This window comes from Mercenaria mercenaria, chromosome 5 (assembly GCF_021730395.1).
Source record: "Mercenaria mercenaria strain notata chromosome 5, MADL_Memer_1, whole genome shotgun sequence".
Taxonomy (NCBI): Eukaryota; Metazoa; Mollusca; class Bivalvia; order Venerida; family Veneridae; genus Mercenaria; species Mercenaria mercenaria.
In genome coordinates this window covers 79,598,414-79,624,054 of record NC_069365.1, presented here as the reverse complement: position 1 = coordinate 79,624,054, position 25,641 = coordinate 79,598,414, and the positions used below count along the sequence as shown (strand labels likewise).

The window sequence follows — 25,641 nt, the reverse complement described above, 5'->3', positions numbered from 1 at the left end:
TACTGTGCTTAGCTATACAGGTTTTCGAGGTGTACTTTTTTTTAAACCTGACACACAGTACTGTTGATACATAAAAACATGTTAATTTCATGTTTAATTCCAAATATTTGTGCCTAATATATCTTATATGAGCCGTGCCATGAGAAAACCAACATAGTGGGTTTGCGACCAGCATGGATCCAGACCAGCCTGCGCATCCGCGCAGTCTGGTCAGGCTCCATGCTGTTCGCTTTTAAAGCCTATTGGAATTGGAGAAACTGTTAGCGAACAGGATGGATCCTGACCAGACTGCGCGGATGCGCAGGCTGGTCTGGATCCATGCTGGTCGCACACCCACTATGTTGGTTTTCTCATGGCACGGCTCAATTATATTAGTCAATTCGGTTCAGCTGTAAAATATTTCATTCCTTTTCAACATAAATACTTAACAACATAACCATTGTTTTAAATCTAAGAAAACATCCAAGAACAAGACGGGTGTGAATAATGTAAGACGAATTCCCCTGAAAATGCTTGCCGGAATAATATAAAATGTCATAAAAGGCCTTACTCCAAAGAAGTAATAGGATGTTAAGTTCAAACAACATATCCATGACAACTCGATGTTGAATTAATAGACGTTTCATTTCAATTGGACGGAAACTGTAAGAGAAGTTGTGTATGTAAAATGTACTTGTTCGGTCCATTGTACAGTCCAAAAAGTGCATATAATCCAATTAAAAATAACAAGGCATGAAAGACTCCATAATACGCGCATGTCCACTTCATGTTGATGATGCATACCAAATTTCATTTGAATTGGACAGAAACTCAGAGAATAGTTCCAGCACAAAATAACAAATGTATTTGTAACATACTAAGTCCGAAAAAAGGAGCAGAAATAAAATAAATATTTTGAACGTCACGGCAATAAGCGCATGTCAACTTCATGTTGATCATGTACACTTAGTTTTATCTGAATTGGGAGGGAAACTATAGGAGTTGAGTGCATAAGAAAGTGTTACGGACTGACGGACGAACAGGTAAAACACAATATATATGCCTCCGGTGTGTTTGAGACGTGGGATGCATAAAAAGTATGAAAATGTATACATGCTACATAGAAATAAAAAAAAAGATATCCCCATTCCAATTTCTACTAATCATTTAACCAGAATTAACAGACTACAGACATAATTCTTTTAAATACCTGATGCCATTATCATTATTATATAAACAAAATTTTGAAAATCCAATTTATAAACAAGAGCACCGCCTTGCGGGTGCTGACGCTCATCTGATTTTTTTTGTATAATAGAAATATTGTCCTACCCATGATTTTCTAAGTCTAAAAAGGGCCATCACTCTTGCAAAAAGCAGGATAGAGTTATGTTTCTTGATGTAGTGTCCACTTATGATGGTGAAAAACTGTTGCAAGTTTTAAAGCAATACCTTTGATAGTTTATGAGAAAAGTTGACTTAAACATAATATTCAACCAAGAAAATGATTTTTCTAAGTCCAAAAGGGGCAATAATTATTGCAAAAAGCAGGATGGAGTTATGTTGCTTGCTGTACAGGGTCAGCTTATGATGGTGAACAAGAGTTGCAAGTTTTAAAGCAATAGCTTTGATAGTTTAAGAGAAAAAGTTGACCTAAACATAAAACTTAACCAAGAAATCTGATATTTTCTAAGTCCAAAAGGGGCCATAAATCTTGCAAAAAGCAGGATGGAGTTATGTTTCTTGCTGTACAGGGTCAGCTTATGATGGTGAACAAGTGTTGCAAGTTTTAAAGGAATAGCTTTGATAGTTTAGGATAAAAGCTGACCTAAACGTAAAACTTAACCAAGAAAACTGATTTTCTAAGTCCAAAAGGGGCAATAATTCTTGCAAAAAGCAAGATGGAGTTATGATTCTTGATGTACAGGGTCTGCTTATGATGGTGAACAAGTATTCCAAGTTTCAAAGCAAAAGCTTTGATAGTTTAGGAGAAAAGTTGACCTAAACATAAAACTTAACCAAGAAATCTGATATTTTCTAAGTACAAAAGGGGCCATAAATCTTGCAAAAAGCAAGATGGAGTTATGTTTCTTGCTATACAGGGTCAGCTTATGATGGTGAACAAGTATTCCAAGTTTCAAAGCAATAGCTTTGATAGTTTAGGAGAAAAGCTGACCTAAACATAAAACTTAACCAGGCAACGCCGACGCAGACGCCGACGCCGACGCCGACGCCGACGCCGACAACCGCTCAAGTGATGACAATAACTCATCATTTTTTTTCAAAAAATCAGATGAGCTAACAATACAATATTATATTAAAAACTGACAATCCCTGTGGTATAAATGAAGTACAGTACATGTCTTATAAAGTTAAAATGTTACATTTCTGAATGGCAAGTCGTGCAAACAGTGGACACAAAACACACTGGAAACAGTTCGACTGATATCAAATGAAACAAAATAGAAAAAGTTTTATAAATGGGTTATATATCACAGTCACGTGGGAAAAAATAAACAGATCTACATATAAAAAAAACTTCTTAGGGTACCTAGTCAGTCCATGGAAAATAGACTGATAAAAATTAAAGCAATGTTCTGGACGGAGTTTCAGATACTCTTTAGTTCCATCAAATATTTGCCCGTTAACAACCCTATTATTGAATTTGAATAAATGCTAAGGAATTGGAAATATGTTTACAGGGAAATGACATCTATCAAATGTCCAGATTATGGAAATTACTAAAAATATAATTGTTCACAATGTGGCTGATATTCTAACAGTCTATGCAACAGCTGAAAATGTACACAAAAATAAAAGGTATCACGAATTCACAATTTTCCTATGAATTACTTAACTTGTCAAGTCTGCAGCTGCATCAACTTTGTTTTGCTTTTCCTTTTCAAAAATTGTTTAGTTACACACTCTGGTATTGCTTACAAGTGTTCCTGAATTACCAGTATAGAGCAGTCCTTGGCAAGTAACTGATACCATATTCCCAAATTAAATCAGAGTTGGAGAACAACTGACCTTTGACATTTTGCTTTCTCAATCCATCCATCATGGAGAACAAAATTTTTTCCGCTAACGAGTTTACTGGACGGGCTTTGTGATTACTATTGCTCCATACTAAGAAACAAATGCAAATGTTTTCATACCATCTACATTTTTATGCAAACAGTTACTCAGTTATTGGCATATTGCGCATGTAACTGTCATTCTTTCATTGCATACACAATAAAACAATGAAATAACAAAATAAATGACAAAAAAAAGGAAAACTGGCATGAGTTATGATAAGGTGTCTTATAAAAAATCTATAATAAGCATGCTATCATCTATCCTCAATGAATTGGTCTAGCTCTCCTTTCCTCCTGACTGATCCATTCATCGAACCGTGACTTGCCACTAAATCTGCGATATGTAAATCATCTGGGTGACTTCTGTAACAGAAAAAAAGATTACCTATTTAAGGTAATTATATAACTTGGTCATTATTGGCAACAAATACTGAGCACACCAATATATTTTCTGAAATCGCATAAGGGAGCAACCTATCGTTTATTTAGTATACCACAATAGTAACTGTTCCCATGTAACCGTTTTCTCTACATCTTAAATTATTATTATTTTGTTTTACATTAGAAATATAACAAGAGCTGTCACAGGAGACAGCGCGCTCGACTATTTCGATGCTGGATAGTGAAACTGGGCACATCTGAGGAAACTAGAGCTGTCACTGGAGTGTTTAATGACTCCAATGTGGATGAAGATATTGCTAATAGCCTGAGTCTATGTCAAAAATATCAACTTAAAGTAATAAGAGAGGTAAAGATAAAATGTATCAAAACACTATATAAGTATATCCTAAGCAAAAAGGGGCATAATTCATTAAATACTGGTGCCAGAGTTATGCAGCTTGTGTCATATAGTGTGGGTGATGATGTTGAACAACTATTTTAAGTTTAAATCAAATTCATTCAGTAATAACAGAGACAGAGTGAAAGTGCATCAAAACTTTAACCTAAAATTCTAAGTAAAAAGGGGGAATAATTAATGAAAAATTGGTGCCAAAGTTATGCACCTTGCGTCATATGGTGTGGGTGATGATGTTGAACAACTATTTTAAGTTTGAATCAAATTCATTCAGTAATAACAGAGACAGAGTGAAAGTGCATCAAAACTTTAACCTAAAATTCTAAGTAAAAAGGGGGAATAATTAATGAAAAATTGAAGCCAGAGTTATGCATCTTGCATCATATGGTGTGGGTGATGATGTTGAACAACTATTTTAAGTTTGAATCAAATCCATTCAGTAATAACAGAGACAGAGTGAAAGTGCATCAAAACTTTAACCTAAAATTCTAAGTAAAAAGGGAAATAATTCATGAAAAATTGGTCCCAGAGTTATGCACCTTGTGTCATATGTTAAGGGTAATGATGTTGAACAATTGTTTAAGTTTTAATTAGATCCATTCAGTAATAACAGAGATAGAGTGAAAGTGCATTAAACTTTAACCTGAAATTCTAAGTAAAAAGGGGAATAATTCATGAAAAATTGTGCCAGAGTTATGCATCTTGTGTCATATGATGTGGGTGATGGTGCTGAACAACTATTTTAAGTTTGAATCAAATCCATTCAGTAATATCAAAGGTAGAGTGAAAGTGCAACAAAACTTTAACCTAAAATTCTAAGTAAAAAGGGGGAATAATTCATGAAAAAATGGTGCCAGAGTTATGCACCTTGTGTCATATGATGTGGGTGATGATGTTGAACAACTATTTTAAGTTTGAATCAAATCCATTCAGTAATAACAGAGATAGAGTGAAAGTGCATCAAAACTTTAACCTGAAAATCTAAGTGAAAAGGGGGGATAATTCATGAAATATTGGTGCCAGAGTTATGGCCCTTATGTCAGATGATGTGGATGATGATGAGGAATAAGTATTTCAAGTTTGAATCAAATCTATCTTGTAATTACAGAGATAAGTTGAAAAAGGAGAAAGTGCACCAAAACTTTAACCAAGGTGGGGACTCGGAAAGACGCCGACGCCGACACTGGGGCGAGTGGGATAGCTCTCCTTATACTTCGTATAGTCGAGCTAAAAATTATTTCATCATTATGTTACATTACTAAAATATGCATTTGTGCAAAAAGTCCTTTACATACAATTAATTGTTTCATTAAATAAACTTCAAAAGTTAGAACACTCTAAATCCCAACGCAAAAGGAGTATGTCTCTTTTTTTTCCTAGAAAGAAGAAGAAAACTGCCATCACATCTCACTAACATTGAATTATATTACGACAATATATGTTTCTCACTGACATAGAATTATACACGGATAATACATGTATCTCAATGACATAGAATTACAAACAGATAACACATGTACATGTATTAATTATACATTGATAATGAATTTACATGTATGCGTTTCGCACAGATAATTCATGTACATGTATACAGTATACATAAACAATAGCATGTATACAAAATGAATGACTAACAATGTTAAGTAAACATGTATGTGTGTTGCCCTTATAATATAAATAAGCACTGATGAATATAATTTAGCAATCTACAAAGGTGTGAAAAGAGAACGCAAGACATAAAATTTAGCGCAAACATACGGGCAAGTAACATTTACAGTTTAAATACACAAAGAATGAAACAGATGAAAGTTCATCTTATGAACATGCATAGATTCAAGAAATGAAAACTTCAAACAGATGCCATATGTAACAGAAAAGAAATCTGAACGTAACATTTGAAGTGTTTACCTGATTGTAAAAGTGTCTGTGACTTAAAAGTACCAGAACAGAATAAATTAATTAAGAAAGTAGTTTGTGATGTACGTTTAACAGACACGCAGACATAATACCAACCTTAGTTCCTTACAATCAACTGTTTATACAAAAAAACAGATATCTGGTGTACACCATTTTTATATTAAGTAGAACAAAACATATTACAATGAATTTTAACATGAAGATTAAATATCAATTACATATTGACAAAACCCTTTATATGATAACATTACATCTTCGAACAGTACTGATGCTTGGTGGGATTCAAAATTACAGCTGATACTTCTTGTTTTCAAAATTACAGTTGCTGCTGTTTTTCATAATTACAGCTGACTCGGGGTTTACAGAATTACAATTGATCCTGGTGTTCAGAATTACTGCTGATATTGGTTTTCAGAAATACAGCTGGTACTTTTTTTTCTTTTTCAGAATTACTGCTGATATTGGTTTTCAGAAATACAGCTGGTACTTTTTTTTCTTTTTCAGAATTACTGCTGATATTGGTTTTCAGAAATACAGCTGGTACTGTTTTTTCTTTTTCAGAATTACAGCTGATACTGGTTTTCAGAAATACAGCTGGTACTGTTTTTTCTTTTTCAGAATTACTGCTGATACTGGTTTTTAGAAATACAGCTGGTACTTTTTTTTCTTTTTCAGAATTACAGCCGATACTGGTTTTTAGAAATACAGCTGGTACTTTTTTTTCTTTTTCAGAATTACAGCCGATACTGGTTTTTAGAATTACAGACAGTACTGGATTTTCAGAATTACAAATGGTATTGCATTTTCAGAATTACATCTGAACAAAAGTAATATGGAGTATGAACAGCGAGTTTCAATTTTTAACAATCTGGGTACTGACTTGCAATTATCCATGGTATGCCAGTAACCAAAGCTAGAGACTATCAATACACTAATCTTACCTAACAGATTTAGTTGATGCCTCCATCTGACTGCGTTTTAATTCTTGAGATAAACTCCTTCTTTCACTCTCCATCTGTTTCCCCCTGAGAATATGTCTTGATAACTAAAATAAAATATCACAGGTATACATGTGCAAGTTTTTCGCAGAAACCACTTTGTTTTTTTTTTTACCTCTAATGCAATCTAATGCAATCTAGTGAGTCATGTTTGTATACTGTAGTTATTCAGACATCTAGATGAAAGCATGAGTTGACCTGATATGAAAATTAAGCCTGTGTCATAGTTTGAATATAACATTTTGCTGTTTAGTCAATCAACATGTAGACTAAATATACTGATGTCTGGCAATAATTTAGGAATGACTGTTAACAATGTTTACTGGGTTTTATATATCTACTACATTTGCAAAATCAGCTACAAACTGAATAAAGTCATAGCATCATTTTTTACACACCTAACAGTGCAATTTAAACATGATATTTAGTCACAGTTCAAGAATATAGGTTGTTTTCAACATTTGTCATAATTGTTAATCGACGACACCAACTGTGAAGTATATATTGAAGAATAAGCTCTGGCAACAAGATTTTGTTCAACCAATCAATTACTTGTTAATAGTTATACATGAAGATGGAATCAAAAGACAACAAATACAGTATTATACACTTACCTGTTTAGAGGCATCAGCTGCCCTACTTTCAGAATCTCTCATCCTCTGCTCCATTCTCTGTATACCTCTTGTATAGTCCTGTATCATCTTCTCAGCCTGACACGAAATGACAAAAAAATAAGTTTAATATAATTTATGTCTTATATCAGTTGTATTTCACTATGGGTTATTGCTGAGTTTGTAGAAATAATAAATGTTCACTGAGACTTTGGACCAGTGCTCAGTCCTTGCTCAGAGATCTGATTTTTATTTATGCTGAATTCTAGCCCAAGCGTGACTAAATCATTTAAATGTCCTTCCACATGAACAAAACCATTTACAAACCCCTTAAGTTTTTTGTTTTTGTTGGGTTTAAAGTCACACTGACGCACTTTAGGTCATATTGTGACTTTTCCGCCTTCTGATGCCAAAGGTTGAACGCAGGTGCGCTTCCAGGAATCATTTCAGGCATGGGTGGGTACCTAGGTAGAACCGTAAATTTCTATGTCAACCGAATGTCTCCTTAAAACAAAAATTTCTTCACCCTAAGCAGGGTTTTAAACCCACATCGGTGAGAGGCAAGTGACTGGAAGCCAGCGACCATTACCACACAGTCATGGTGACCCCGTAAACTTTAAAGAACCTAAGGAACCTAAGGAAATAGTGTTTTATTACATCTAGTTCATTTTTTAAACATAACCCGTATATAAACAAAAGTCAGTCAGCAAATATGGGCACACAAACCAATCTTAATTCTCCTACAGATTTCCTAAACTTCATTGTATAGTTTAACCATGCATACAGGTATTTCCTCAAACTTAAAATTAAAGTTGTTCAAAGCTTTCTTATCATCACACCACTGACCTATTTCAGCTAAAATTTCATTCCATGTATAACTTACGGAAAACTGTCAAAACCCACAGAATAACGTATAACAATTTTCCATCAACCCTCGATATATACCTGTAAAGTTTTTTCTTGACTATCTTTGAGTAATTTTGTGACTTCATGATTCCTCTTCTTCAGTTGTGTAATCTCTGACCTAAGATCTGTTACTTTGGCTTCATACTTCTGTGCTATACTTGTACATTCTTCCTTCCATCTAAAACAAAACGAAAGAAATTGAAAAACTGACAACAAAAACCATGTCTAGTTTATGAAATGTAAAAATTGTTACAATGTTTCTGCAAATACCAAAAACAATCTTACATATCAAAGTCAGCACATCAGTGAAAGTGTATCAAAAGCAAAGACAGAGATCGTGTTTCCTTCTTGCTATATACACCATTAACTTTCAAATCATTTTGAAATTATATATTCAACTCATATAATATCATAAGGTATCCAGAACATTAACTGGCTACTAGTATTTGAACATTATCTAAATCCAATTTTTAACAAAAGCACAGGAACAGAGACTCTGAGAGTCTTAAAACTTAAAGAGAACTTTACGTGTAAATGTCAGTGAAAAATTATAGTAAAAAAACTTACCTCGCACACATTCTTTGTTGACCATTCAACAGTTTACGAAGCTCTGACATAGAGTGTCTATTGACGTCTTCGGTAGACTGTAATTTAACTTCAAATTCCCGAAGCTTCATGTTATTCTCTTGTTCATAAATTGTAATCTATGGAATAAAAGTTAATTTTTTGTTCAGTTTAACAAATATATTAGTTAAAGTTATTGAATTTTTTTAAACTAATTTGTAATTTGCAAAATACATTCACTGTAAGCTAGCAGGTAAGTAATAACTTTATTTCTAGCGGGTACACATTGGGTTTCCTCATCTACCATGTGGGCCTCAAGAACTTGTCTAACAGGAACAAAAACAAGGGCTGTCTCCATAGGATGACACATGCCCCCGATGGCACTTTGAATGAATAGTTATGGCCGATGTTAGAGTTTAGGACCTTTGACCTATGGACCTGGGTCTTGCGCGTGACACGTCGTCTTACTGTGCCACACATTCATGCGTAGTTATTTTAAAATCCATGCATGAATGACAAAGATATGGACCGGACATGCCCATCAATGCACTATCATGAAATATGACCTTTAACATCTAAGTGTGACCTTGACCTTTGAGCTACATACCTGGGTCTTGCGCAACATGTCGTCTTACTGTGGTACACATTCATGCTCAATAATTTTAAAATCCATGCATGAATGACAAAGATATGGACCGGACACGCCCATCAATGCACTATCATGAAAAATGACCTTTAACATCTAAGTGTGACCTTGACCTTTGAGCTACGGACCTGGGTCTTGCGCGCGACATGTCGTCTTACTGTGGTACACATTCATGCCAGGTTATTTGAAAATCCATCCATGGATGACAAAGATATGGACCGGACACGAAAATTGCGGACAGACTGACAGACCGACAGACTGACAGACGGTTCAAAAACTATATGCCTCCCTTCGGGGGCATAAAAAGGTTCATTGTGTAACAAGAAAACTGACCTCTTTCTGGTACTTTCTTTGAGCAGCTTCTTTCTCCTGTTGAGCTGATTGTAGTTTTTTCTTCATATCATCAATTTCATCCAACAATCTTACACGGTCATCATTGACGTTCTCAAACTCTTGCTGCAAACTTGACATTCTCTCTCTGTAGTTGTTCAGCTGACCTTCTAGTTGGTCTTTCAATTGCTGAGCACTTAATAAAGACATGTAACAGATTTAACAATATCTTATCTTTAAATTGCATTTGATCTTAACCCTTATTATGCTGAGCATGATTGATTCTGCCTTTGTGGCCAGTGTAGACAAGAGCCATGTTAGACATGGCTAATCCCCCCACCGGGCATATAATAATTGAAGGCTAAGTTAGTGTCTGAAAGTATTAATTTTGGGGAAAGCTTTGAAGAACCGTTTAGTTGTGGTCCGCATCAGGGGTTTTAAGATGTGGAAGAAAGAATAAGTCAGTAGTGAGGTGGTTTACTGCTAAATTTTATTAATTTTCATGAACAGTATAGCTATGATGTTTTTCTATATGGCTACTGTAAAAAGGAATGGAAAGCTAACAGGGAACAAGAGTGCCAGAATGTCCCAATATATGCCCATCAAAGCAAATTTCTTTACTCTAGCAGCTGTATTTGCAAATGGAATGTTAATTTTGTGGTTGTTTAGTAATCATTGTAAGTCTTTTGTTTTTTAAAGTCCACAAAAAAACTTCTTACCTGGTAGAGATACCTTATATATAATAAAATACACCTAAAACTGGAGAGTAACATCTATGTTGTACCACAGAAAAGTGGTCTTGTTTTTTCCCTAGGGTCAATTATATATTGCAAGTCCACACAAAAATCTTTATCAGGTAGAGATTGGTCAAAATACACCTCAAAATTGGATTTAGCACGCTTGTTGTACTACAGAAAAGTGGTCTCCATTTTTCCCTACAACTAGTAATGAAAAAGTTACAATAAAAGCTATTTAAAGTAACAATAAAGGGAAGTAATTCTAAAGAAGGGAACTGCGAATGACACTTCGTCTCATGATGGTGTATAATTGTGCCAAGTTACATCAAAATCCCTCCATGCATGAAGAAGAAATGCTTTGGACAAAGTCATTCTTGTATCTGACCTTTGGTCTCTAAGTGAGACCTTGACCTTAGACCTAGTGACCTGGATCTTGCACATGACACTCCGTCTCGTGGTGGTGAACATTTGTGCCAAGTTATATCAAAATCCCTCTATGCATGAAGAAGAAATGCTCCGGACAAGATTTTTATTCTTGTATCCTTTGACCTCTAAGTGTGACCTTGACCTTCGACCTAGGGACCTGGTTCTTGCGCATAACACTCCGACTCGTGGTGGTAAACATTTGTGCCAAGATATATCAAAATCCCTCCATGCATGAAGAAGATATGCTCTGGACAAATTTTTTTAAGAAAATATGATAAAGGGGAATAACTCAAAAAATAGGCAAGGTAGAGTTATTGTTCTTGCACACTGCACTTCCTCCCAATGTGTTCTATCAGTGTATGAAGTTTGAAGAAAATCCCTCCAGTACTTTTGGGGTTATGCTCCGGACAAAATGTTTTAAGAAAATATGATAAAGGGGAATAACTCAAAAAATAGGCAAGGTAGAGTTATTGTTCTTGCACACTGCACTTCCTCCCAATGTGTTCTATCAGTGTATGAAGTTTGAAGAAAATCCCTCCAGAACTTTTGGAGTTATGCTCCGGACAAAATTTTTTAAGAAAATATGATAAAGGGGAATAACTCAAAAAATAGGCAAGGTAGAGTTATTGTTCTTGCACACTGCACTTCCTCCCAATGTGTTCTATCAGTGTATGAAGTTTGAAGAAAATCCCTCCAGTACTTTTGGAGTTATGCTCCGGACAAAGATCGTTGCGGACGGACGCACGCACGCACGGACGGAGAGCATTTCTAATATCCCTTTCGCCTTTGGCGGGGGGATAAATCATGATCAGCCTGCACATCCATGCAGTCTGATCATGATCTTCACTGTTCGCCATTCAGTCAGTATCTTTTTGGTAAGTAGTCCATTATAGAAATTTGGCAGGGTAAGGATTAATATACTGCTAAATCACTGATATTCACCAGGGACTGATTTCCAAGGAGTTTGTGGTTTTGTCTATTCCAAAGAACAAATAGAATTCCCATAGATTTATCTTCAAAAAGAGAAATCCACTAGTTATCTCCTTCAAGATTTCTTTGTTCTGCTTTATTTGACTTTGAGACAACCTTGGTCACATCTATGCCTCAGTATGAAACATTTGTGTCCGTTTCTGTTTGTTAACTGTTATAAAAGATTTGCATGGAAGGTGACGATAATATAACTTTCCAGCTTCAATAGCAGAGGAATACCAGTGTAACACCTCCAAGCCATATTTCAGACAAGGGCAGAACCCTAGGTAGAGCAACAAACCTCAAAAAATATGTCTTCCTCATCAAAGAATGTAGTGCTCTGAGAGCAGCTTAAATCCAAATCAGTATGGGACAAGTAATGTCAATGAGCCTAGAGAACCCTGAAGCAGTAACAGCAGGCTGTCCAGTACCTTCTGACAAAAATTTATGGCAAATTTTAGGGTGATTTTACACAAACATTAGAGCTAAAATTAGGAAAGTGTTACAATTTCTTTAGATATGTTTGGGCTAAAATTACCAACTTAAATATATATATATATAAAATACGGGCCCCTGTTGTTCGAAATTTTAAACAGGGATTAAGCTAACGGGTTGATTACTTTGAGGGTTAGTTTTGACATTTTAGAAAACTTAGAAAAACAAATGTATGAGTTAAGAATTATGAAATTTGAAAATTCTTTACAATAAAATCAAAACATCATACTAGTGTTTCCCACCAACAAGTGTTTTGAATAAAAATTTAATCAGCGTTTAGTTTAACAGCCAGTTAAAGTTTCGAACAACTGGCCCCTGATCTTCAGAATTCACACCTCTGTCATCCAGTCACAGCCAATAACAGACTGAACCCATGGAACCAGTGGCAAGATGTATATAAACTGGATAAAACTGCATGCACTGAATAAGAAGACCTATAAAACTACATTAAAACATATTTAGCATGGAATACTTCCCTAACTCCAATTTTATATAAACAAGAGGGTCATGATGACCCTGGATCACTCACCTGAGTAATATGAGCTACATGTTTCAAATGTCAAACTGATGCTAAAATATTAAGAAAGTAGGTCATATTTATGGTCACTGAAAGTCAGTTTTAAGATTGGTGTGCAAAACTGTACATGTCATCCAAATTTCAAGACTGTGTCTAAAAAAACAAGGAAGTAGGTCAGTAGGTCATATTCATGATCACTGAAATTCAGTTTTAACATCAGTCTGCAAAACTGTACATGACATCCAAATTTCAAAGCTGTATGTTAAAAACCAAGAAAGTAGGTCAGTAGGTCACATTCGTGGTCACTGAAAGTCAGTTTTAAGATCGGTGTGCAAAACTGTACATGTCATCCAAATTTCAGACTGTATCTTAAAAACAAAAAATAGGGTCGTATGTCTATTAAATGGTCATTAAGGTCATTTAAAAAAGATTGGGTGCAAAACGTACATGTCATCCAAATTTCAAGGCTGTATCTAAAAAACAAAAAAGTAGGTCAGTAGGTCACATTCCCTGACCCAGATTCAAACTTGACCTAAAGATCATCAATGTTAACATTCTGACCAAGTTTCATGAAGATATGGTCATAAATGTGGCCTCTAGAGTGTTAACAATCTTTTCCTTTGATTTGACCTGTGACCTAGTTTTTGATCCCACATGACCCAGCTTAGAACTTGACCTAAAGATCCACAAGATTAACATTCTGACCAAGTTTCATTAAGATATGGTCATAAATGTCGCCTCCAGAGTGTTAACACGCTTTACCTTTGATTTGACCTGGTGACCTAGTATTTGACCCCACCTAGCCCAGAATTCAACTTGACTTAAAAATCATCAAGATTAATATTCTGACCAAGTTTCGTTAAGATATGCTCATAAATGTGGCCTCTAGATTGTTAACAAGCTTTTCCTTTGATTTCATCTGGTGACCTAGTTTCTGATCCCACTTGACCTAGATTTGAACTTGACCTAAAGATCATCAACATTAACATTCTGACGATGTTTCATTAAGATATGGCCCTAAATGTGGCCTCTAGAGTGTTAACAATCTTTTCCTTTGATTTGACCTGTGACCTAGTTTTTGATCCCACATGACCCAGCTTAGAACGTGATCCACACGGTTAACATTCTGACCAAGTTTCATGAAGATACAGTCATAAATGTGGCCTCTAGAGTGTTAACAAGCTTTTCCTTTGATTTGACCTGGTGACCTAGTTTTTGAACCCTGATGACCCAATATTGAACTCGTCCAAGATTTTATTAAAGGTAACATTCTGACCAAGTTTCATTAAGATTGGGCCAAAATTGTGACCTCTAGAGTGTTAACAGTCAAATTGTTGACGACAGACGACGATGGACGAAGGACGACAACGAACACGGGGCAATCAGAGCTAAAAAATAGGAATTTGGGGGGGGGGGGGGGGGGGGGGGGGGGGGGTGGGGGGGGGGGGGGGGGGGGGGGGGGCAAAGTAGAGATTTTTAGGAATTACCTTTGATTTTTCATTTTTTCCAGGAATTTTAGCCAAATTAAAAAAACAAAAGGGGCATGATGGCCCTATATCGCTCACCTGTTATCATTGCACTTGAGGACAAGAAGATCCTCAGAAAAAATATCTAAGTCCAAAGGACAGGAACAACAAAGGAAAGAAATTTTACCAAAAAGAAAAACAAAATTCTTACAAGGTACAGATATTGTAAAAATACACCTAAAATTGGAGATACCCCCCTGTTGTACCACAGGAAAGGGGGTCCCCGGCTTTTCCCTATGGCCAATAATAAAAAGTTATAAAAATTTAGGCTATTTATAGTAATGTAAAAGGGAAGTAATTCAAAAGAAAATTATTGTAGTTAATAAAGAAGGATCTGCCAAATAAATCTGCTGACATAAATGAAATTTCAGATCAGTATCTTCATTAGTTACGAGATATACCCATTTTAATTTGAAATAAAGGGAGGTAATTTGACATAAAAGCAGTCCATAGTTATCTACCCTGACTGGCTTGGTCCAACTGATGACAATAATGAAATTTCAAATAAGTCCTGTATGTAGTTACTGATATAAATCCATTTTGACTACAATCAGGGGAGGTAATCAGATATAAAATAACTCTGGAAACTCGTTGATCTGATTTGTCATGGAATCCAAAATTTATTGTTGTTGAAGATATTTTGGAAGTTTGTATCAAATAAAAACATAAATGATGTTCTATATGGCTGCAAAGCCAAAATAGCCCAATTTTGGACATTTAGGGGCCATAACTCTGGAACCCATGAAAGGAATTTGGCCAGTTTAAGAAAGGAACCAAGACTTGTGGGGATACAAGTTGTGTGCAAGTTTGGTTAAAATCAAATCATAAATGAAGTTGCTATTGTGCAGACAAGGTCAAAATAGCTAATTTTGGCCCTTTCAGGGGCCATAACTCTGGGAAAAAATTAGGGGATCTGGCCGGTTCAATAAAGGGAAAATGAGATCTTATGGCAACACAAGTTTTGTGCAAGTTTGATCAAATTCAAATCATAAATGAGCTGCTATTGTGCAGACAGGGCAAAATAGCTAATTTGGTCCTTTAGGGGCCATAACTCGAACCCATAACGGAATCTGGCCAGTTCAAGAAAGGAACCAAGGTCTTATGGTGAAACCAGTTGTGTGCCAGTTTGGTAAAAATCAAATCATAAATAAAGCTGCTATTGTGCAGACAAGGTCAAAATAGCTGATTTTGGCCCTTTCAGGGGCCATAACTCTGGAACCCATCATGGGATCTGGCCAGTTCAAGAAAGGAACCGAGATCTTATGGTGATACAAGTTGTGTGCAAGAGTGGTTAAAATAAAATCATAAATGAAACCACTACCGTGCAGACAAGAAATTGTTGACGGACGCACGGACGGACGGACACACGACGGACGAAGGGTGATCACAAAAGCTCACCTTGTCACTATGTGACAGGTGAGCTAAATAGTAGGAATTAAGGGATGCTGGACAGCCTGTAGTACTGGCATTTAATTCCTCAAAATGTATCTGTGATGACAAAACACTAAAAGATGTCACACAGTTTCTGTGACTTACTTCATTTCCTCTCTCTTCAGTTTATGTTGTAAAGTTTCCACTAACAGATTAGCATCATCTCTGGACCTCTCAGCATTTATAGCACGCTTGTTCATGTTCTCAAAACTTCCTTGATCCTTGTTCATCTGGTTTACTCCTTCTTTATATACCTAGTCAAATAAAATCATATATAAAATGAAATTCACTCCACCTTTACATACTTAATACTTAAAGTTATCTATTCATGCATGCAGTTGTTTTTATTTGAATATGTTTTTGTGACACATCAGCTTATAAGAAAAACGTCTATTCCTTAATTAATGACCATCCCCTTATAAACGCTTCCTCCTATATTTTTTTTTTTTAGTGAATTCAGATCATAAGTGAATACATGCACTATGGTAGTGCTATAATCATTAGAGTCCCTTCATGCTAAGTTTGTTTAAAATTTATTGTTTATATTTACTAAAAAATGTAGAATTGTCTTTGATATATATTTCAGGATCTAAATAAACACAGCCCCTTTTGCAAAATGTAATCCCCCTTAGGGCGTTAATAAGAGAACATACAGAATAAGATCTTGTCAACTAGAGTAATATTTAATGAAGAAAACCTTGGTACTGTTTTCACCAATTCTAGATCAAAACTAAACCACAAGCCCAAATTTAGAAATGTAGTAAGTAAAAACTGTAGAGTAACTGTTGCGCGTGTAAATTATAAAGACATTATCAGAGAGAAGCACTTGACAATGTATACCCTTATATACTGAGATTTAATACTAACTTTTTCAAGTTCTGATTCTGCAGCTCTTTTCTCTCTAATGGCTTTCTCCAGACTGTCTTGTTTTTCTGAATTGTCCATCTCTAAGGCATGCACCTCCTCCGTTAACTTCTGTATCCTGTCATTACACTGAGCACGTACTTGATCAACCTGAAGAATTCAGATTTCAGTGTTATCTTGTTTCAAAGGAACAATTACATCCTTTTGTTTTCCAAAAGCTAGGAATATTTACTGGAATGAAAGGAAGTGATCAACTCTTCAATGGTTTTTGTGTCAGTCTTCTGCATCTCCATCATGTTCTGTGAAAACTATACTGATAAATTCTATGAAGAAATGATTAACACTCTTATGGAAGAGTTTGACAGGGATACAGTGTCATACTGTGTGATTTATGTATGTATAACACTTTGCTCTTTTGAATATGAAAAGTTACTTTTATGCATAAATATATCACAATCATACAATATAGACTTAATGAATGGCTTTCCAGTCAGTAGTCAAAAGAGGTCCAAAGAACAAAGGACCAATAGTTTTGACTATTGACTGGCAAGCCATGTTTTATTGCATAACATCAGAAATTAATTTTTGCTTTTCATTTGACTTATAAACTGTGATAACATGTGCTGAATATAAACTGGTCATATAGCACAAATTATGAATTGACGATTAATATAAGGAGTCATGTAATAGAATATAGTCGATTTAGTCTCAGAAAACAGCATAAAATTGCTCTGGAAAAAATATATTTGACCATAGAACAGCAACTGACATCAAGGAAAACATATTATTAATTTTTACCTCTTGCCTTGTTCTAGCACCTGCTTCATTAATAAGCTTATTTATAACTTCTCTCAGCTGTTCTAACTCTTCATCTTTCTGCTGGAGAGATACTTCAGCCTACAAATAAATGCTTCTAAAGTCAGTTTATGTTAGCCATAAAAGAAGAAATACACAAAAGGGTCAATTTTTTTTCATTAAATTATTTTAATCAATAATTGTGTCAACACAATGATGTGTAGCATAAAATAATCAATTCTTTATTCTCAATGGGAAGTTAATTTACATTAAACATGTAAACACAATTTTACTGATATGAAAATAGTTCCTTTTCTTTTTTATTGGGTTTTATGTCACAACAACACAATTTAGGTCATACAGTGATTGTCTAGCTTTTGATGGAGAAGGAAGACCACAGGTGTCCCTCTGTGCATTATTTCATCATGAATGGGCACCTGGGTAGAGCCACAGACATTCTGTAAGCCAGCTGAATGGCCTTCTCACATGAGGAATTCTATGCCCTAACTTGTTAGGGGCAAGTGATCGAAGTCAGCGACTTAAGCCATTTGACTTCCGGCGCCCCAACAAAAATAATAGAAACTGTTGCTATCATGACACATGTAAAACTTTTATCTAACAATTGTGTAGGACAGATTTAACTATAGTTTCAGCTCATGCTCAGATCAAATTTGGAAAGCATTTGTGATAAGAAAACTTGGAAACATGACAAAGATGATAACAGTTCGGCATTTACAGTAACTAAAAATCATTTTAACTACTATGAAATGAGACTTTTGTGAAAGGCTAAAAGTTGACCATTTTTTAAACTGAAACTGGTGCATGTTATAGAATATTCACAGTGTCTGGCAAACTTGAAAAGCAGACAGGACAATTAATTAGATCATTATTTACTTTTACCTGTAAGGGACAGTTTATGCAAACAGAACAAAAATAAATTTCTTGCAAAAACTCCTTAACTAACAGTATCAAAGACCTCTGTCGTAATGAAGGTACCTGTTCTTTTTCTAGTGCTGCAGTTTCAACCATCTGTACAGCTTCTCTCATCTGATCTACAGCCTCCATCTCTCTGTTTCCAACATCTGAACTGAAATATAACACATCAATTTTTATGAGTCCTGAGTGGGAAATTAAACTCAGAGCCTTTAAACATCATTGCTTGTTTGCAGACATAACAAATAAAATTGCCATTTTAGTGTTCAAGTGTACATGTATGTGTAACCCAGTGATGGCTGTCAGTGGAGGAGTAAAACATTTTTTCAGATCCACCTTCCCTTTTAAACAGTAACTTAAGGTATGCAACCATACTTATACATTTAACAGTCATCTTGTTATTTCAAAGACACATTCTAAGAAGTAAGAAAAAGATGAATTGGTTTGCTGTAGGCCAGTTTGTCAACCTAAGTCTAACAGATAATGCCTGAGGTTGTACCTAAGTTTACCAAACCAATTACAGCTGCAAAGTTGCAAACGAATAAATGCTGGTTTTTCATAACCCTAATAATACAAACAAACAACCCTTACTAGCTAGAACTTCCTCAAGGAGAAAAAAACAGACTTAGATTTAGAATCCATTCATTTGCTACACAACCTAAAATAAAAATTACTTCAAAATAGGTGAGAGCATTAAGGTGTTCTTAAGAGCTGAAATACATTGTATCCCATCAAGAACAGATATTTTAAATAGCTTTCATGCGTTTCTTACCTTCTTTTCTGCATTTCTGTTATTCTCACTTCCAGTGCCTGTTTTTCTCTCCTAAACTCTTCGACTTCAGACTCTAAACCTGAAATTCTAAAATACAAGACCTATTGATACTAAATCCATACAAAAATTACATTAAATAGCTTGAATAATGCCAGAAGTAGGATACCATAATCTGCAATCACATGAAAATTGGCATAACTGACATTATTGGTTCACTACCATATTTATTAAAAGAAAATACATTGAACATAACACAGTCAAACTTGTTGCAACACCATGACTGAAAAAAGCATTTAATTTCCAAAACCACTTTTTAAGTTCTTTTCAAACTATGTTGTATTAATGGACCAGTTGTGCTATTAAAGAGACTACATTTTGCCGTTCCATTAGGTGGTCTCTTAATACAAGTTGTACTGTAATAGTAATAGTAATGACTTCTTCATTTAACAAGGCTTACCATTTGAGCATGCAAAATCTTTCATATGGGCCTCAGACATTTAAAAGGAAAGTTTTTTTTTTAAGAATGTTTATTTTATTATCAATATTGTTGCAAACACACAAAATAAAATTGAAATTTAATTTCATTTTGATACCTTCTTTTCCTATCATCCATGATACGTTTGAGTTCATTCACTTTGCTATCTGTGATGCCTTCTTTAAATATAACCTCCGCAACTTCTTGGTCCTACAAATAATGAAGTTAGGCAATCTCAGTATTACTCATATAAATATATCTCCCATACATAACTCATATTAATTTACTGTAGTGCCTTTAAGTCAGATTGTAAAGAATGTTTGAAGTTTATTTGAATCAATCTCGAATGACTCTCTCAAATCCACTTCCTGATAAAACAAGAGCTGTCGAAGGACAGCAACGCTCGACTATTCAACAGCCTTTTCAATTGAATGAATACAAAAGTCGAAAAAGGGGCATAATTTTGTAAAAATGCAAAACAGGGTTATGGAACCTGCACAGTGCTTATCAGCTCTTGACAGTGGACAAGTGTGTGAAGTTTCAATCCATTCCCATTAGTGGGACAAGTGTGTGAAGTTTCAATCCATTCCCATTAGTGGGTACTAAGATACCAGCTTACATATAAGAATTTAACCAAAAAAACTGCTAAGCTGAAAAAGGGGCAAAATTAAGTTAAAATGCAAAGTAGAGTTATTGAACCTTTGCACTGCATGTCATATCATGACAGTGAACAAGTGTGTGAAGTTTCAATCCTTTCCCATTAGTGGATACTAAGATACCAGCTTACATATAAGAATTTAACCAAAAAAACTGCTAAGCTGAAAAAGGGGCAAAATTAAGTTAAAATGCAAAGTAGAGTTATGGGACCTGTGCAGTGCATGTCAGATTATGACAGTGAACGAGTGTGGGAAGTTTCAATCCATTCCCAATAGTGGATACTGAGATACCAGCTTACATACAAAAACTTAACTAAAAGTGCTAAGTGGAAAATGGGGCATATAATAACTTTGAAAAAAAAAAGTAGACTTATGGGACCTGCTTAGTGCATGTCAGATCATGACAGTGGACAAGTGTGTGAAGTTTCAATCCATTCCAATAAGTGAGTATTGAGATACCAGCTTACATACAAAACCTTAACCAAAAATTTTTAAGTCGAAAAAGGGGCATAATTTTGTAAAAAAGCAAAATAGAGTTATAGAACCTGTGCAGTGTAAGTCAGTTTATCACAGTGAGTAAGTGTGTGAAGTTTCAATCCATTCCCACACGTGGTTACTAAGATACCAGCTAACATACAAAAACTTAACCAAATCGGGATGCTGACGCAGACGCAGACACCTACGCCGACGCACGGGCGAGGCCAATAGCTCTACTATTCTTTGAATAGTCGAGCTAAAAAACTGCATAACATCACATGAAGAGTTGGGGATGGGGGAAATCATGCATCTAATTGGTACTAAAACCCATGACAGCTGAACTGAGTGGCAAACATTTTCATCCATTTGACAACAGCACCATTATGAATTACATTTCATGATACATGGTGTTTTACAATATTAAATGCTAACATGTCAAGAAAATTTCTATGAAGAAAGGTTACCTTCCAACTGAGTTGCTGCTCTAATTCTTTGTTTGTTCTTCTCAAATCCTTCACCTGAAGACTGGAAGTTTCTAATTCTTGTCTTGTTTGTCTATACATAATGAATAAAACATATTTGTACATAACTTGCTTGTCATTGTTTTCAACTGATATTTAATTCATATCTCAAAGTACCTGCAAAATCATGGTATGGACAATTTCATAAAGTCCCATATTTAGAAAAAAAAAATTTAAAAAACCTCTACCATACAATTTTTCCAAGAATTTGTTTTACTCTTTCAAAACACACATTCACCCTTCGACATTCTTGCATACCAGACGTTTACCATGGTTCCCTAGTTGAACCTCTGGCACATTTTGCCAATAATTTTAGTTTGATTACAATACAGGTGAAAAATTTCAGCCAATCAGTGACATTTCATGACAAATCTTTTGATCAATCAAAATCGGAATTGAAAAGCGTAACTGCGTCCTTTTCAATATCGATGCCAAACTACAAGGAATATTTTTACTTCTTGAGATGAAATTCTTAACATCCGATTTACAGAGGAATAAATCTTTATTAATCAAAGTCATGCAGTATTGTCTTAATTCATTATAGGCACGTATGTTGCTAAGATATAGTTTGAATTTAAAAGTTCGGTATACCGAATAATGGCAAACATTGATTTGCTGAAACCACTCTTGGAAGTAATTACAAGTGAGCATGCTCACCAAGTAACAAAAGAAATAAATCAGAGGTTTGTCTCAGAATTCTGAAGAACCTCTAATGGATGAGAATGCCCTTACATAACTTACTAATATACTTACAAAAACACAAGCACATATCACTGTCATAATGATTTAAATACATTCTTATGTCTTGAAAGATAAAAACAGCTAACATACTAATACTATTAATGCTTGTGAATATATTACAAATCCTTACCTTAATTCAGTCTGTACTTGTTCAAGTTCCCTATTTAAAAGGTTCACTGTCTCAAAGTACTCTGACTGCATCTAAAATAAATAAATGCATCATTTGATAAACTATCATAAAATACAAACTTAAAAAAAAAATACAGAAATATACAGATAAGGAAATTGAACAAGTTTTCAACCAAGTATGGTTATGCATTTACAACATACAAAAAACTGAAACTGTCACAGAGTGATGAATACCCCCACAATACGGTCTTGTCACAGAACAATGGCAACCATAAGAAAGACATGACCACAAGAAAGTGCAATTTAAATCGAACTTGACCTGTATTTTATGATGTTACACCCGTGTACCAAAATTTACCTAAATCTGTCAAGCCTTTCCTGAGTTATTGTCCGGCAACCATGAGTTTGGCAAATTTTAAGTTGGAAAGGAGCCATAACTACATAAAAAAAATTGGTGGCTTGTAGCCAAAGTCAAACTTTCACTGGAGTGTTTAATGACTCCAATGGTGGATGAATATTGCAAAATAGTTTGAGTCTGTGTTAAAAAATATCAAATAATAAGAGAGGTACATATAAAGTGTATCAAAACACTATATAAGTATAATTCTAAGCAAAAAGGGGGCATAATTCCAGAAACATTGGTGCAAGAGTTATACACCTTGTGTCATATGATGTGGGTGATGATGTGGAACAACTACTTCAAGTCTGAATCAAATGCATTTCGTAATAACTGAGATATAGTGAAAATGCATCAAAATTAACCTTGAATTCTAAGTAAAAGGTGGCATAATTCATGAAAAATTGGTGTCAGAGTTATGCACCTTGTGTCACATGATGTGGGTGATAAGATCTATTTTAAGTTTAAATCAAATCCATTTAGTAATAACTGAGATAAAGTGAAAGTGTATCAAAACTTTAACCTGAAATTCTAAATAAAAAGGGGGGCATAATTTATGAAATATTAGTGCAACAGTTATGGCCCTTGTGTCATATGATATGGGTGATGATGTTGAACAACTACTTTAAGTTTGAATCAAATCCATTTGGTAATAAAACCCTTCCAGGCAGAAGTTATGGAGCAAAAACCAAATATCTAACCTTTGACCTTGAATTGTGACCTTGACTTTTGACCATCAGGTACAGGTGATGTGTTCAACACGTCATCTGGTCTCGAGGAATAATAACGTGAAGTTATATTAAAATCCTTCCAGGCATATAGAGTTCGGGACGGGATGGGACATGCCAAACTGACTCCTATATAGCCCCCACAAACATGTTTGGTGGGGGTATAATAACATACAAAAAATAAGTAAGATATCTGTACTTAAGTCTTATGATTTTATGACATTAAAATGCTTACCATTTTTTTCCGTAAGGTACTTTTTAACATGTCATTGTTCATTTATACTTTTACTGATGAATTGTTTTTAACAGACAAAGAGAAATTAATAACTAATAGCATGTTAAGTTTTGTTGCTGACAATTAGAATGACTAATTTGGGATACCTTGCCTTACTTTAGACCTTTTTAGATAGTTAAATAGAAATCTAAAAACCATCCAGTCTTTACCATTTGGCACCTTTTAGAAGGACACTGTTCACTTATGTATATTACCAGCTCTTAAGATGAAATTGTGTTCATGAAAATATTGTCTCCCTTGGCAGAGAAAGATCATATCTGTGGAAATTAACAAATATCTTCTATATAATTTTATTAAAGAAATTATTACCAACAAATGATGTTGCCTTACCTGCTGTGCCTGTTGTTCTATAACACCCCACTGATGACTGTTTTTCTCTTCCTGAGAGACAGAAGATTACCAATTATAAACGGGATTTGTATATAAAGTACACTTTCAAAACAATTACACATGTGACGAAAAAGTGAAAAGACTAATATAGCTAATATTAAATATATTATATATCTTTAAATAAAATATAATCACCTAATATAGCTAGATCCTGATAATATAAGAATCATTCACAGGATAAAGATAGGTGCAGATGAAATTATCTGGGCTCAAGTAGTAATGTTTTTGAGTGGTAATGTGGCATTACTGAATTACCACTTAAACAATAACACTGGGAAGCAGATAGTTCATTCACTCCTTCATCTGATGACAGATTCTTCATTAATCGAAGGAAATATAATTAATGAAATTCTTTTCTTTCAGCACTATTTGGATTACAATTCATATGAATTACACATTCTTGCATAAAATAAAACGCTCCAGAGCTCTCTTAAATGTTTTAAGCAGCATCAGCCAAAACAAGTGAAAACTTTGTCTGGCATGCAGAATGTTAATTCTTTTACCCCCTGTAATTTATGTATTTATAACATGCTTCAATACTGCCAAAAGACACAAGAAAGTCAGTTACGAATACTATACAATGATTATGTATATATACCTGCAGCTGGTGTTGTAATCTATCTATCTCTTGTTCAGCCTCATGCCATCTCTCAACTGCTGCTTCCTTCTCCTGAATAATCAAACATATAAATCACACACATATATTTTCCATAACAATGTAACAATATATGGTAATGAAAATGATGCAGTTCTGACTGCATAATGAGCCACGTCTAGTGGACATGCATTTTTTGCTTATGTGTGCAAATATAATAATAGCCGTAACGGTCTGCTGAATTTTTTAATGTTTTCGCAGTTCTTCCAGCAATAATTCCCTAACTGCGCCAGGCAATAAAGCATTAACCTCTAATTGATCAGTCCAAACAATCAATAACCAAATAATGTCAATTAGCGAATTATTTCATAATGAATCTCATACAAAAATGAATATTTTGCTGTAGACGGACCAGTACCATTGTGACAGATCTAGAATCATTTATCATAGTCTCAAAGGAAATGGAATCATCATAAGCCATTGCTGATATTCCCTCTTTTGAGAATTTATATTTTTGCATAAAAATCTTAATTTTCAAACTTTATATCTGCTACATACAATTACTAGAATACCATACATAGAAACAGACTATACTTGTATGACAATTAATATTTCAATGAAACAAGCTATATACCTGAACAACTGACTCTATTTGCATCTGTAGGTTTTGTAAGACTTCCTCATCACCCTGTAAATGTTACGGTATCCTGTACCATTACTGGAAGACTGAAGAATTTAATGCATCGTTCGTCAACCTCTCATTTAAATCTAGGGATACAAATTGATTAGGCTCAATATATTCAAACTTATAATATGAATGCATTATTAACCTACTGTATTGGGAGAAAAGAAATATGTCGGGGTTTCATACTCATGGGGAACGCTTAATACTCTCTTCTCATATGGAAAAAATCTTGTTAATACATATTGGACTTAAGTAAATAT

At 34.7% G+C, this 25,641-nt stretch overlaps 1 protein-coding gene across 1 annotated transcript; it reads right to left on the bottom strand.

Moving 5' to 3' along the window:
• Window positions 1-2,285: 2,285 nt before the first annotated feature.
• Window positions 2,286-25,393, bottom strand: LOC123557732 (sodium channel and clathrin linker 1-like; the record flags this gene model as incomplete). Its single annotated transcript, XM_053544712.1, has 17 exons — window positions 2,286-3,422; window positions 6,714-6,817; window positions 7,385-7,480; window positions 8,327-8,465; window positions 8,855-8,991; window positions 9,831-10,023; window positions 16,034-16,182; window positions 16,796-16,942; window positions 17,591-17,689; window positions 18,584-18,674; window positions 19,293-19,379; window positions 19,886-19,977; window positions 21,365-21,455; window positions 22,293-22,363; window positions 24,042-24,092; window positions 24,700-24,771; window positions 25,331-25,393. Coding segments are annotated over 17 exons (1,791 nt in total), but the record flags the coding sequence as incomplete, so codon positions are not given.
• Between the last annotated feature and the right edge of the window lie 248 nt (window positions 25,394-25,641).